At 39.9% G+C, this 14,689-nt stretch overlaps 1 protein-coding gene across 3 annotated transcripts in view; it reads left to right on the forward strand.

Annotated features, from left to right (window-relative positions):
- The window catches only part of sema5a (sema domain, seven thrombospondin repeats (type 1 and type 1-like), transmembrane domain (TM) and short cytoplasmic domain, (semaphorin) 5A), a 180,541-nt gene that overhangs the window by 106,410 nt on the left and 59,442 nt on the right, over positions 1 to 14,689 (forward strand). For all 3 annotated transcript variants that reach the window (XR_012599841.1, XM_074693390.1, XM_074693391.1), the window contains 4 exons: positions 4,704 to 4,911; positions 6,551 to 6,668; positions 9,804 to 9,985; positions 12,112 to 12,255. Coding sequence is in view for 2 of the 3 variants with exons in the window: in XM_074693390.1 (XP_074549491.1) it covers positions 4,704 to 4,911; positions 6,551 to 6,668; positions 9,804 to 9,985; positions 12,112 to 12,255 (652 nt within the window). In the remaining variant the exon portion in view is untranslated. The remainder of the gene's footprint in view (positions 1 to 4,703; positions 4,912 to 6,550; positions 6,669 to 9,803; positions 9,986 to 12,111; positions 12,256 to 14,689) is intronic.

Raw genomic sequence — 14,689 nt, forward strand, 5'->3', positions numbered from 1 at the left:
ACAAGCCATAAAATGCAGATTCCGTGAGTCAGAGAGAAACATTTCACCCTCTGCTGGAGAAAAGTGGTAACTCCTTCCCAATCCAGTTTATAAATGAAGACTGAAATGAAGAATTTCATTTTGAAAAAAAAAAAGATTTTTTTGACAAAGAATTTTGATTTTGATATTGTTAAACAAAAAAATCCAGATATGTCAATTTTTTTTCTTTTACCCCTAATTGACATGCACAATGATAGAGAATTACAGCCATGTAGATTAAAAACAAAAAAAAAGTTTACAAAATTGATCTCATAGATTTTCGTGAAACAAGTCATATATTTATGAAAGTAAAGTCACAAATTTATGACAATTATGTCATAAATCTACCAGAATAAAGTCATAAATTTATGAGAATAAGAATAAAGCTGTTCATTTATGAGAATAGACTCATTATCTTAGTGTATAGCTATAGGCTAACAGAAGCTCTAAGAATTTTACTTTGATAAACGTGAGCTTTAAGGATTTTGATGATGTTTCACATCTCCTGTATGAAGTTATGTGATATTAATGTGTCATACTTTATCAGTGTTGCAATTTTCATTCAAGCAACAGATGGCTCTGCATAGGGGACAGTGCAAATAACCCAGCACTGAGGACGGCTCATTTTGAGTAAAATACGTTTGTAGCTCACAGACTACCTTGCTGTGACAACAGAGAGGTGTTGATTTTGTAAAAGTATTGCTGATGAGTTATTGATCAGGGAAAGACGAATCTGTCAATATCTTCCTATCTTTACAGAAGTTCTTAACGAAGCCCCAGTTTCTCAGTTGTCTTTTCAGGGCCACTTTATTAATGAAACTGTTATGCCAAGCAGGATGTGCCAAAAGGTTAAGATTATTAATCTCAGAAATTTAAGACTGTATTCTTGTAAATTTATAAGATTATTCTCTCCTAAATTATTATTAAAAACATGAATTATTTTTATTTTTTAAAATAATTTTTACTTATTTATTTGTGTTAATCGGTGTTGACTTTTTAGAGATAACTCTAGCCATACGTTTTTACAGGTTTAATTCTAGACAGGTTTTGGGTGAGGAGGAGCTGATGTCACCTGCTTCCAAACACTGATTAGAATGAAGCTACTTTTTACTTAAATTGTGATCACAGTGAGGTTTTTGTCCCCACAGTGCAGCGCTGACAGTGAAATCTAATAACATTGTCCTTACTGAGTTTTTAATAAGACGATTAGCATAGTTTAAAGAGTAATAAAATCTCCATTTATAATACCTCACCTAGCTCCCTAAACTTAAGCTTTAACTCATGCTTTTTATCATGAGCATTGATTTGAATAGATGATGCTTTATGTATTAAACGTTAAAATTTCAGGGGCTAGAAGCCCTTGAAGCTCACTTCAAGGAGGGCTGGAAGAAGAATAATGAAACCAATAGATGAGTGGTTCTGTTGGAAGATCAAAGCATAGTCTTCTGACGCAAGTTGATCACTCTTTACCTCCATATGTCCTCCATATGCCCTGGCAGAAAGCACATATATTGCACCATATATTACTTTAATGTGATCCAGCACAGTGAGATCTCACACTACATGAAAAAGTCAGCAGCTGTGTGTCAGAAAAAGACGGACAGTAATTAATAACACACACCAATGGCTCGGATTTAACCCTTCTACGTTCTTCCTGTCTGAACTGCATGGTACCCCCTGCTTATCAGTCCACTGTTTGATCAAACTGGGTGTCGATGTGTGATGTTTGACTTGGCAAAGTGCGGAAAACACTATCAGCAAGACACCAGATAGCAGCGTTTAGTGTCCTGTGTTTTGATATCACAGACAAAATGGATTATAAGGGAGTTTACTGAATAGGATTTGAAGGTAGTGACCCACTTTATCGCTCTAATGTACTGTAGGCCCAATGGGAAATGTCAACATGATCTTCCTGTTGTAAGGCTCTGTGTTATTTTAGGGTATCACACATTCAAGCACACACTTTCACACGCTCGCACAACCTGTTCCAGTTCACCGGCTCTGTGCTTGGCATCCCCTTCAAAAAAAAAAAAAACTCCCCTTTCATTGTTTGCATGGTGCTGTGATCAATGTAGTGTTGGACCAGAGCTGCCCACACTGCAAGTCCCCCCGACACAAACCAGACGCTAATGAAAACATCTGAAACGCTGCCAAGGCCATTGGGAAGCGTGCATATTGTACCTAATCACATGCTATTATTAACGCCTAAATGCTCCGTGCTGATTGGGGCCATTGTGGAAACCTGATAGCTCCAACTGGGGGTTCAAAGATGTCGAGGTAAAGGGTTCTTTTAAAACAAACACATGGCTTGCAGCAGATTTTACCTCTCTTGTTATTCAGCCCTCGTTAGTATTTTCAGCCTGCAGCAGGAATTTTCCTTTGCACCTTCTGTGAACAGAATAAACTTTTATGCAAAACATTTTCAAAAAAGTTTTTGTACAGACCTTGTGGAGTTGAGTAGTTGAAGGTAGACTTCTTCAGAAAAAGGTAGAAAAGTTAAGACAGAAAAAAATGGAGAATGTTTCTCGTTATATTGTTTTATTATTTGATTGAATTACTTTTCTAAGGCATATAATCATGGCAGGAAATACTTAACCACAAGCTGAATAAGACTGAGGCTTATAAGAAAAGATCATTCTTAGTTATCACCAGTGAGGATGGGAATGTGGAGTTGTAGCAGCACAAAGATAGATGAGTTTTAATATCAAAATATTGCAAGGTACAAAAGAGAAAGATCAGATTTCCAGTGAAACCTTTTTTTTTTTTCTGGAAAAGGAATATTACACAGAAGGCAATATATGTATCACTCACAACCAAGGGTGCACCATTGCTTTGGAGCAAGTAAAGTAGTAGTGATATCAAAAGTGGCATCTATATAAATCTAATCAAATTGTCATCATCTATTCTATTATGGACCTTTTTCACTATACACTTTCTTATTTTGGTTTTCTCATATTGCTGCTGTGACTCCTGAATTTCTCTCAGGCATAAATAAAGTCTATTCTATTCTATTCTATTCTATTCTATTCTATTCTATTCTATTCTATTCTATTCTATTCTTCTATTCTATTCTATTCTATTCTGTCACATCACATGTGGTGCATTATACAGGATGAAATGTGACATTTTTGCCTGTGAGGTTCTTATATGGGTCTTGATGTCTGCTGTGTGTTCTTGTTCTTTGTTCACATTAACACATGAAAGTTTGTTTTGAACCTTTTTTTAACTGTCAAATATAAAACCCAGTTAAAATCTTCAGCCATTAGCATAGAAAATTGCAGTTTTGGCAGCATGCTGTTAATCACTTTGTATTTATTTGGATAGTAATATCTGTAACATCTGATGTGGTTGAAAAATTCTTCATTTCCATAACATTTGCCTTGAATACATTGAAAAAATCCATCCGCAGTAGATTTTGGTGACAGCACAGGTCGGTGAGATAGCCTCACTAAGAGGTATTTTTATTCTTATATTTTTAATCTATGTACAGATCTATGAACACCAGTTACACACATAAATGGAAACCAGGTGTGACACCTGGCTGTGGTTTCAGGAGCCAGTACTGACAAAATAGATGTAACTGTTAGCTCCGCCTCTGGTGATGTAGTTGGCTTTAGTTGGTAATCTAAAGGCATCATTTTTAGTTTCAGTCTGTTTCCAGACCATTAAAAAAACTCTCAGGAGCTTTAAAGGTGTTTAAGGAGCAATAACAGCAATCTTGATGTTGGCAGCAGTTAGCTAGGCTATAAGATATTCTTTCTTACACTGAGGCTCTGGGCTCAGACACCCTTCACTGGACACAAAAAAAGGAAGTAACTAAGCCAGCTCATTGGTATTAAGATGTTCCTCTTCGTTATAACCAGCCGCCTTAACACGCCTGAAGTCCCCACTCTGAACTAGCGTGTCCTGGGAGAGTTTATTTACCAAACACACAGAAGCCTAATAAAGATGAACCCCTCGCGAAGGCACTGGCTAAGTTTACCTTGTGACTGGAAAAGTAATGAAGCCCCACCTGGATAAGTAGGTGTTATATAACTTCTTAATTTTAGATGTGACTTTTGATCACATTATTGTAAGAGGTTACAAAGTAATACATAACTGACAAACACTGCTTGAGGCACTTCTGACTTTTTATGCACCCTACTTTGAAGCCATCTATTAGCAATTCACCCTTGTTCCCTGGGAACTGTGTGCACCTAATTACTTTTTCTTCACCCAGGGGATTTCATGTATAATAGATGATGTTTGCTTTAGCTCTCCCAAAAGAACGGCACCCAGCTTCACCTCACAGGGGCATACCTTATATGAAATAAAGGTCAGGATGTATTCACAGGGACATGAATTTCCACCCTGTTTCCCCTTAAAACAGAAAAAGTTGATGCTTTTTTCCTGTGGAATACCCCCACAAAGAAAAGTAGGCTAGAAATCTTGTACTGAGGTGCCGTAACAGCTCCCTGGTTGAATCTACAGCACTGCATGTTGATGGCATAACTAAGCTTGGCACGGCTGCCGCCACCAATCTTTTTGACAGTCTTATTTCACAACCAAGTGATTGTTGTTTGGTTCACACTGAGTTCAAATAAATTTTTTGTTGCTTTTTCCTTATCAAATACTCCTTTTGTTTCCTCTCCTCAACTTTACCTCCTTGTGAAAAAATCCTCTCATCCCTCCGCTTTCTCTTCTAGATTACGGTACTATCAGAAAAGTGCTCTCTCCTCTCAACCTGTCCATGGGGAGCTGCCTATTAGAGGAGATCGAGTTGTTCCCGCCCAGGAAGAGGCAGCCAATCCGCAGTCTGCTGATCCTGCACAGCCGCAGCGAGCTGTATGTGGGTGTAAGAGACCAGGTCATCAAGATCCCGCTGAAGAGATGCAGCTACCACAAGAGCAGAGAGTGAGTAAAAGCACAGAACAACTCAATTAATCCCACTGGAAGCTGCCAAAGCAAATATGCAGACAACAGAGTTTAAAAGCGCCCTCTTTCAGATGAGGCTCTTTATCAGAAAAGGCCAGGCGTGTGTTGGTCAGAGGCCTTTGCTGAGATTTAAAACCCTGTAAATCAGCTTTTGTCTGAGCCACTTGAGGTGCCCACGGCTGCCCTCTGTCTCACTGTCTGCTTCTCGTTGTCATTGAGCTGCGTGTTTTCTGCCTCGCGCGTAGCTTTGTGCGTGTGTGCTTAGCAGATATTGAGTTTCTGTCTGTCTGGGAGACGATGCCGTCAAGGCATAAATATTGGCAAAAGAAAACTCAGAGGCAGAGACAGGGGGCCAGGGTGTGAAGACTCATCATGAGATTTGGATCCCATCCATCATCACTCACAGAAAGAGAATCTCACCTGCATTCCTTATCTCCAATACAATGAGGTGTTGCTGGAATGCACAGACCTGTTAAGGCTTCATGTTACAGCTGTAAGTCTGTGATATATGTTGTATCCATTATGGCACCTCATCACTCCTTTCAAAGCCTTTTTTCTCCTTGAAAAAAAATCACATAGAGACAGGAAAGCTGCAGGATGAGGAGAGTAAATGCTGACATTTCTTTAAGTATAATCTATTTGAGACGTTAGATGTTCCCACTGTGTTTGGCTGTGCCGCAAACTGATAGGTGGAAACAATCCGTAAGGCCCTTAAGGCCGTCTGAAAAACAGGTATTAGCTTGTTATGTTTCTCTTTCATCTGTTGTAGTCACACCTGATATCATCTTTTAAATCTGTTTGTCCATGTCTGTAGCTTTCAGCCTTTTCATTAGCTGCCCAGACATTACGTCAACCACCTAATGTGTGCAAGCAAGTGCAAAAAGTTTGCCCTTTTTTGCATTTTTATATGGATGAATGTGTATAATCTTTTGTCCTTGCTTTAAGTGCACTTATGATTCTGTTGTGGCTTAGTTCATTATTTTGAAATCCTCTAACATCTTTGTTACATTTCACTTGGAGCACATCGTGCTGCACTGATGCTAGGGGCTCTAAGATGCATTATTGTGCTGTCACTACAGAACCATATTTGCATGAAAAGAGTAACATCAGGCTTTTTATTGCTCTCAATAAACCCCTAAAAGAAGATACAGCATAAACAGATCTAACTTTCTCAGCTACAGTTTCCTCACAGTAAATAATTTTTGGCTGATATGAGTCAGAACTGTATGTAATCCTGCTGCCTGCCTGGAGATTACCTGAGAAGCAGTCAGCACATTGTGTTAAGACATAATTTTCCGATGCTGGTGTGATGTAAGCAATGTAGAACACTGCAATACTCAGTATTCATAAGTAAACATTTATCACCCTTATCTTTGTCCTCCCTCCTCTTTATTTTCAGTCTTCACATTACCTTCCTCGTCTTGTTTACTCTTCTTTCTGACACCTACCTCTCCCATCTTATCTCCCCAATTCTTCCCCATCCATCATTTCTTCCGCAACCTTTTCTCCATAACTGCCTCTTTCTTTTTCTAAATCATAACCTGATAGTTTAACCCTTTTTTCCCCACATGTCACCAAAAGTCAGTATAAGTGACCTTTATTCCCTCTCTCCTTTCAGAGCCTGCGTGGGGGCCAGAGATCCGTACTGTGGCTGGGACCTGTTGCTGAAGAAATGCACCACCCTTGAGGAAAGTGTCAGAATGAGCCAATGGGAGCAGAGCATCACAAAATGTCCTGTGAGTATCACTCGTTGCAAACTGATTTTGGCATACCTGCTTTTAGTTTCCTCGCAACTTTGCCCTCTTCATTTTCTGTCCCTACTTTGAAACTTCAAAGCTGGTAGAAAACACAATTATTCTTACCCTGGCTTCCTTCCTCACTCTGCTCTTCACGTGAATTTAATACTTAAATTCATCCGTGCACCTCACCGCTGAAAGCAGCAGCCCTGCTCTGTATTCACTGCGTATGCTTCAAACTTACAAGCAGTCCCTGAAACCAGCCTGAGAAAAATATCCTCGTCGAAGGAAGGTATCTCTGGATTCAAAAACTTGACTTTGAGGAAGTTAGGAGTACCGCAAAAATTACCTAGAGGGTTGCCTTAATCATTTCCCTCTGATGGATTGTTCATTAGCAAAATAGCTCTTCCATATTTTAATGTGTGCCAAATAGGTGCAGTATCAGAGGACCTGTTAGCCTGTCGCTTTCAGCATGGCTGTGCTTTTCTAAGCCTCTCAGATATCTCTTCCAAGACGGTTTCAGCAGATTGTTTGAGCTTCTGTAGCTTTCACTGTCACTTTATGGTTTGGCACTGAGGCTAATTAAAACCCAGTGGCAGGAACTTAGCCGAGTCTGTATCCGTATAAGGATTCATGTTAAACAGACAAACAGTTAAGTATACAAACGAGCATGAGCACAATGTATAATTTCATCTCTACTGTGTGAGTATTGTCAAAATAATTCTTGCTAATCGCTTAGTTGAGAGTAATTCTGTCGTAACTACTACCTTAACAAGGGCTCAGACTAGCTTTATCTAAAACAAGCTAGCTTAGCTGTTTATCCAGTTATTCAGATTAATTGGCATTTTTAGAAAACAAGACTGGTTACCGACTTGCCTAAAAGTACAAGTGCAAATAAGAACACAAGTAAATCTACAGTTGATATGTAGCTAGAGCTAAGGGAGCTAAATGCTAAGACCTAGCTAGCTAAGCTGTACATTTAGCTTTTTGAAAAACGGTAGGCTTTGCTATAATGTGAGCCAAATTTACCATCCATTTTGCAAAGAAAAAAGAAAAGTTTGACAAAATTGATAGAACCTCCATGTCTGTAAGATAGTTATGATGCTACATATAGGATATAGTTAGCCTACAATACAAACCTGAAACAGGAAACCAGTTAGCCTTGCTCTATCCAAAGATATTAGTACTGCATTTTTGTCAGTATTAGACAGTTACTGCTCATACAAACCTTATGTAATCACACATTAAACAAAATGTACCTTATATGTGTTAATGTTTAATTTTAATGGAGCTAAAAAAGTTTAACCCAAGCAGCACATGGTGGTGTAAAATACAATGGAAGTGAATTAATTAAAAAAAAAAAAAAGTAGTTAAAAAAAAACTCCTGCTGGTGCTGAAAGACTAAAAAAAGTCAGCATTTTCCAATTTGACAACTACCCTTAAGACTCTGTCCATGTTCTGTTTAATCTGTATGAAGTATGTACAATCTTGCAGGTAGTGAGCATAGAAATGAGCCATGTTTCTAGCAGCAGAGTGGCCACTAGTGTTTCAGTCGTGATGTATTTTCATTCAGCCATATACCACTGCCCACAACAGTAATAAAGTATGCATTTAGTCATTTAACCTTGGTCTGGCCAGGTCCAATCCATTTGGAAGGAGCATGAATTAACTCTGACAGTAATAAGTTTGCATGCGAGGAGATACAATTCAGGAAAATCATCTGCTTGCACCAATTATATGCCAAGACTGGAAAACAAGAAACAAGGAGTTGTTTTTTTTTATCACAGATTGTGGCTCCTTATGAATCCATTAACACTTTTGGAAAAGGCTAAACTGAGTGAATGTCTGCAAGTCTGGAGCTGGAGGCCAGTCAAGGGCATACACACAGAGCTGCATTGAGTAGGCTGAGACAGGAGATACACTTTACCAGGCTATTCACAAACGCCATCTGGCACCACAGTCACACGTCTATATGGAAACGAGTACAAATTAGTTTCTCTGTGGTTTTAGAAAAGGAACAAGTCACAGTTCCATATGTTAGCCTAAGTTTCCACCCAGGTAAAATGGAAATTTGTACTCCATAAATGTTTTTGGAAAGAGCTTGTTCTGCCTTAATCAACCCCGATTCGAAAAACATGATGTTACTGTCGCCTTTAGATTAAAAAAGGGAGACAGCTGTTGTTATTTCAGCCTCTGGAAAAGAAATAATTTCTCTTATGAGCCACAAAAAACTGAGAGCTTTTCATCATGCAGTCCCTGGAGTCCTTTTCTCCCAGTTCATTAATGAAAAGAATTTCATGTTTTTACCTTTTTTTCTTTTTTTTGTACTTTTTTCATTTATATTTCAGGGAACACATAAAAAGGAAAAAAAAACTACCTTGAGAGGAAAAATATTCTGTATAGTCTAAATAACTCGAGGTATTGTCTGTTGTTTGCTTTCGAGGCAGCCTCAATGATGCAAATGTTGTCTGTCTCACCCAAGCGTCTCCCATTTAGCCACACGGCCGAGTTCAATTACCAGTAAGAGTGGAGGGCAGACCTTATTTCTGCTTCTGCCAAAGCAGCTGATGATCACACTCTCTTTTCTCTCAGTATAAAAGTGTTTTCTGCATTTTTAAATCACCCCTGTAATGTACCCTCGACATGCCTCATATCATCTGCAGCTCTGCATCTCAGGCCTGTGCCTTTCTTTGTATTTAGCTCATACACCCAGGACATCGCTCGTAATTCATAGCCCCTGTAATATCAGAGCCTTCCTGTTTCATTGTGTTGTGCTTCAGATATCTATTTACGCTGCCACTTTTATTTCCTCATCGTTCTGTCCTCCAATGTGTCCATTAACAGCATTGATTTGCCTTTTCTGCTGCTGTTGAGCCTTGTCCTATCCTGAGACAGTTTCCCTATATTCCCTTTGTGTTTGCAGACCATTTATGCTCATGAAACTGCATCATTTTTGGATGTGTTAAAGATGATGTAATGCAGTTATTTTTGCATCCATTTGAGGAAAATTGATTTCTGTTCACGTGTGGGCTGTGTTACCCAGAGCAACACATCCCTGAGAGGATCATACTAATGCAATGACCGCTTTCTGAGAAAAGCCATTATTCTTGAATGTTGTATTTTGGGCTTTAACAGATCCGCAATGTGACTGTGGATGGAGGCTTTGGCGCCTGGTCAGGCTGGTCCATGTGTAGTCATAATGATGGAGGCAGTGCGGGGTCCTGTTTGTGTCGGACACGAGCCTGTGATAATCCCGCCCCCCAGTGTGGAGGCCAGCAGTGTTACGGCATCAGTGTGGAGGTCGCAAACTGCTCCAGGTAAGTCTGTGCTTATACATCAGCCACACCTGCAAATCAGTATCTATAAATGGTTTCTGAATATGTATGAGTCCACATACGGAAGTTGAAAAGTTTGGGAACAATGGACAATAATTTTTTTTCCAATTTATTCCTCACATTCTTACACCTCCTCATCAAGAAAACAAACACATTTAATTTTTCCTTCCTTGAATATTCAGCGTCAGCCATTTGTGACTAACAGGTGATGATATGGGTGTTGTTTTCTCACTCATTCAGCTGACATATTACATATTCCAACTCTCAGACTTAAAATTAACCAAGATGTAACAGCTGTGTATCAACTGTCTGTCTGTGAAGCTTGTGAACAAATCTTTGCCTGATAAAGTGTGAGTCGATAACAAGCAGGCGCAGCGGGTCGTTTTTGTTTCACAAGTCACCAGAGCCAAAGATATTAAAACAGCTGTGAAACATAAAACCCAGCTCATTGTTCTTATATTAAAGCCACAACGCAGAGATACTTTGAGTACTCTTTGGTCGTCTCTGAAGGTATGTACTATTCACCCAGTTATTTATTGATATGTTCTCTGTTAATTGAAGTAAGTTATTCAAGCTCACTACTGTGAGAAAATGGATGGCAGGAAGGCTCCCTAAAAGTGAGGACAAGACATGTGGAGCTCTCTAAATTGGCTGGCTGCAGTGGAGTTATTCTTTGTTCTTCAGATGGGACATGAGACAAACTTTAACACTAAAAAAAATGTTGAATGAATATTTCAAAGACAAGGTTTCTGTTTTAGTTATGCTGAGTTTTATCCACCGTGTTTTATCTTCTTTTTATAGCAAGAAAAATTTGACTGACAGCCTTGATAAAAATAAATAAATAAATGAAAAGGTGTGGGAAATGAGGGAATACTGAGGGAAACCAAATGGAGGCGCATTGAGCACCAACACCATCTGCTTTTAGCCGATACAAATAGCTGTTTGTCATAAACCTGAAGGATTTTTGTGGTTTTATTATTAAAGCTCCCATGCAGAATTTTTTGGCTAGTTATGATACTGATGGAAACTCATCTTAATTAATCTATAAATAAATGAAAAGTCCAAATAAGACATTTAACAAGAAGAGTTACTATTTGTTTTACTATCTATCTGTTTTTAGTGTCTCTAACCACTTGTGGGGGGTAGGTGCTAGACTTACTGTATGCTACCGATACAGCCTTACTTCACACGTTCAATAGTGAAATAATTTTGTTACTTGACTTTTAAAAGAAAGCAGGATGAGCTGTTTTGTTAGGAAACACTATATCATACACGCAGGAGGTTGTGCTAAATCTTAACACAAATGGAAAATTTCTCAGAGGAGCTTTAAGTCTAAAGTTAGCAAAAGGGGTGAGATGTCATTATCATGGCTTGGTGTTGTGGGTTCTGGGGTTATGTCTTTAGAGACAGATGTTACTATCTATAGTGTAATTCTTTTGGCTTCTCTTTTTAAAAGCTAGAGGTAGACGTGTGGTCCATCTTTGTCTGTAATGTTTATGTATTTAAATGTACCAGCTCTGTTTAGTCATTGGCAGGGCTTCACAATGACATCCACCAACCTGCCAGATGCGGGTGAATTTCAGCAGTGACCTGTAACACTGCCACTCACACCAGCCACTTTGGCAAGTAGAATTTTATATTCAACTGTAGTTTCCTGAAACAGTGTCAGAAATACTGAGCCAATTGCAATGTGTGGCTATGACACTGAAGTTCTTCAATTCCCATGAGCACTGCCTGCACACAGTGATTGCTCATTGATCCATTTGTGAAGCCTGATGACGAATGGGTTCATTTCTATGTTGGTATTTCATCCTTAACAAAGAGAGCAGAATCTGGCAGATGAAAGACAAAAACATCTTCTGTGTTGTAAAAAATATTGAGTATCATTTCTACTGTTATATGTTCTCAATTAAGATCATTGCAAACCTCAGAATCTAAACCAGATGAACTTTTAAAACCTGTGTTCAAACCATACTGCAGCCCTCCTAGGAGCAAACAAAGATGTATTGTGTCCTGTTATCCACTCATGATGATGTGTTCCTGCTGCAACCTTGATGTTGTGCTCCTCAGCTGCCGTCACACTGATGTCGCTTCGTGTGTCTCTGTAGAAATGGAGCATGGACCCCCTGGACCTCCTGGTCTCCCTGCAGCACCAGCTGTGGTATCGGCTTCCAGGTTCGCCAGCGCTCATGCAGCAACCCAACCCCTCGCCATGGTGGCCGAGTGTGTGTAGGGCAGAACCGTGAGGAGAGGTAAAACACACTCACACACTCTCATACATGCCACTTACTAAACAAACACAGGCTGTTTATGTGCGATTGTCCTTCTCAGCTGGTTTAAACACCATGTTGTTCAATAATATGCGACCTGCAGTTAAGAAGTTTGACTTTGACTGTGACTTTTTCTTTTCTTTCTCTTTTTTTTCACTTCTGTCCAACTTTGTGACAGCCAATTAAGGAATGAGAGGGGTAGGGGTCTGAGCTGGGGTAATTATCTGGCTTTCACACACAGGCAGAGTCTGCATTTTGAAGCTTTGGAGGCTTTGGCGTAGAATAATCGCCTTTTTAAAGATGTTTGTGTCGTTTCTAAGCAACCATCAAGGCCTGAAGGGAAAAAATCTGTTTCTCAAGGAGAATGACTGTGAAGGTGCACAAAGAGACACAAAGCAGCCCAGGTAGAAAAGGTCAAACAGATGAGAGTTCTCAAAGTTTTCTCAATTTTTTTGTGTTATCTCAAACTTTGGTTCAGCCGCAGAATCAGGAAACGACTTAGGGGAAACTGAGACAGCTTCTGTGGTGTTTGAAAATTACATGACAGCTGCTAAATTACAATATTTCAATTCCAGCTTAATAAAAAGAAGTGTTTCATCATGAACTGAGGCATTCTTCTCCTCTGTCCACTGCTACCCGGCGAGGCACCGTGCTGATGTTTTTCATCTAACTCCTGCCGTTAACCAGCGGTGGAGGCAGAAAAAGTGCAAATAAATACAGTTCAGAGGGTACAGGGAAGGGAAAGGGAGAAATAAATTGTTACCAAGCATTGCCCTGGCAACGAAAGCAGCATTGCGATGGACGAGTAATTGGATATGGCCTTCAAGGATGAACCTTATATTGCATCCTTTTTTTTCCTCTTTTTGCTGCACTTTTTCATTTCCTCTCTCCCACCTTCCTTCTCGTTTCGTAGTCGCTGATGCTCCTGGTGGAGCCGTCCGTCTTTTTCTCAAGGACTGCTCCGCCAGGAGCTCTGATGATGTAAAAAATATGGAGTGAACGGCACAACCCAGCAACTCACAAACCCAAAAGAAAAAAAATGCTTCTGCTGGAACTGAAGACTGCAGGAGGCCAACAGGAGTAGGGTTTTTTCCACCCCCACTCTTTGCCTCTCTGTGCTGTAATCTGCTTTGTTTCATCTCCTCTTCCTGCTCCGTTCAGCTATTTAAAACACCTTAGGCCGGTTAGAGGCCAGCTGTGAGGGCTGGAAAAGGATCTTTGTGTGTTGGGAGAGAGAGGAGCTTTTGTGTAGAGGGAAGGAGAAAATGTGTTAGCAGATGAATTATGCTGTGTCAGTTTGTGTCTGACTGTGGGAGAGAAAGATATGATGGGGATGCATGAAATTGTTTCTGTGTGTTTGGTGTGAGGAGATCCAGGTGTGTCAGGCATGTGTATCACCAATGCTTGAGGAATAAGAGTGGGAAAAACTTTGCATCTGATGCCCAACCAGTGTGACGGTGTCCAAAAACTTCCAGCGCATCTGTTGTTTGTAGTTACCCATGTGTGAAATAGGTAAAGTCTTCTGTGCAAGCTTTAATCCACGCAGCTTGAAAAGGGCTGGCACTTTTTCTCAGCTTTTTCTTACTGAATGATTCCTTTAATGCAGTGAGCGGCTTTTATTTTATGGGGCACAGGCTTCCTTTTAGAGGTGTCAGACGTCCGCAGTGAGCCTCACCACTCACTTTGTTCATCGAGGACCCTGTTTGGAATTATACACATTTATGCTCTAACATTTAAGCACACGGTGTGAGCTCATGTGTGCACGGGGCAGCATTTTTTACAAAGGATTCAAAGGAGGCTCTTTTCTCACCTCCTTTTTTGTGTCTTCTAGCCAGCAGGCCTCCCATTAGTTTGGTCCTGATTGTTTGCAGCAGGCAAAGCTTTTAAAGATCAAGCAAATGTTCTGAAACCGCCCGTGCACGGCAGCGCTATGGGCTTAAATCTGGCTGGTTAATGCCTGCATTTATGTACCTTCTGTCTGTATTTCCCTTAGCATACTGACATCGTCCACACTGCTTACTCAGCCTTAAACGGGTAATTAGCTGCGTTTTACTCTGATCAGCTGCGTGTGATTTTAGAAAGAAGAGAAAAGGATGTGATGGAGGAAAGCCAATCACTTGTCTTAAATGATTTAAGAGCGTATGATGACGATTTGAAGCTTTAAATCAGCTGCATATTGCGTGAATAGCTATGTGTGAGTATTTGGCTTTCACAAGATTGTATCTGAAATCTCTCTAACGTCCCCACACTACTTTGTCTTGCTGTATCAACCCAGTACAAGCATGCAGATTAGAAAAAGTGAAAAAAAAAAAAAGGAACACTTTGCTCTCAGGATTTTAACAACCGGAGCATGCAGAGTGAAGCTTTTATTTTACTCTGAACAAAAGCTGAGTTTTTTGGGGGGCAGAGTACAATG

This window comes from Halichoeres trimaculatus, unplaced genomic scaffold (assembly GCF_033239565.1).
Source record: "Halichoeres trimaculatus isolate MK-OKI-2021-1 unplaced genomic scaffold, fHalTri1.1 fHalTri1_scaffold_18, whole genome shotgun sequence".
Classification (NCBI taxonomy): Eukaryota; Metazoa; Chordata; class Actinopteri; order Labriformes; family Labridae; genus Halichoeres; species Halichoeres trimaculatus.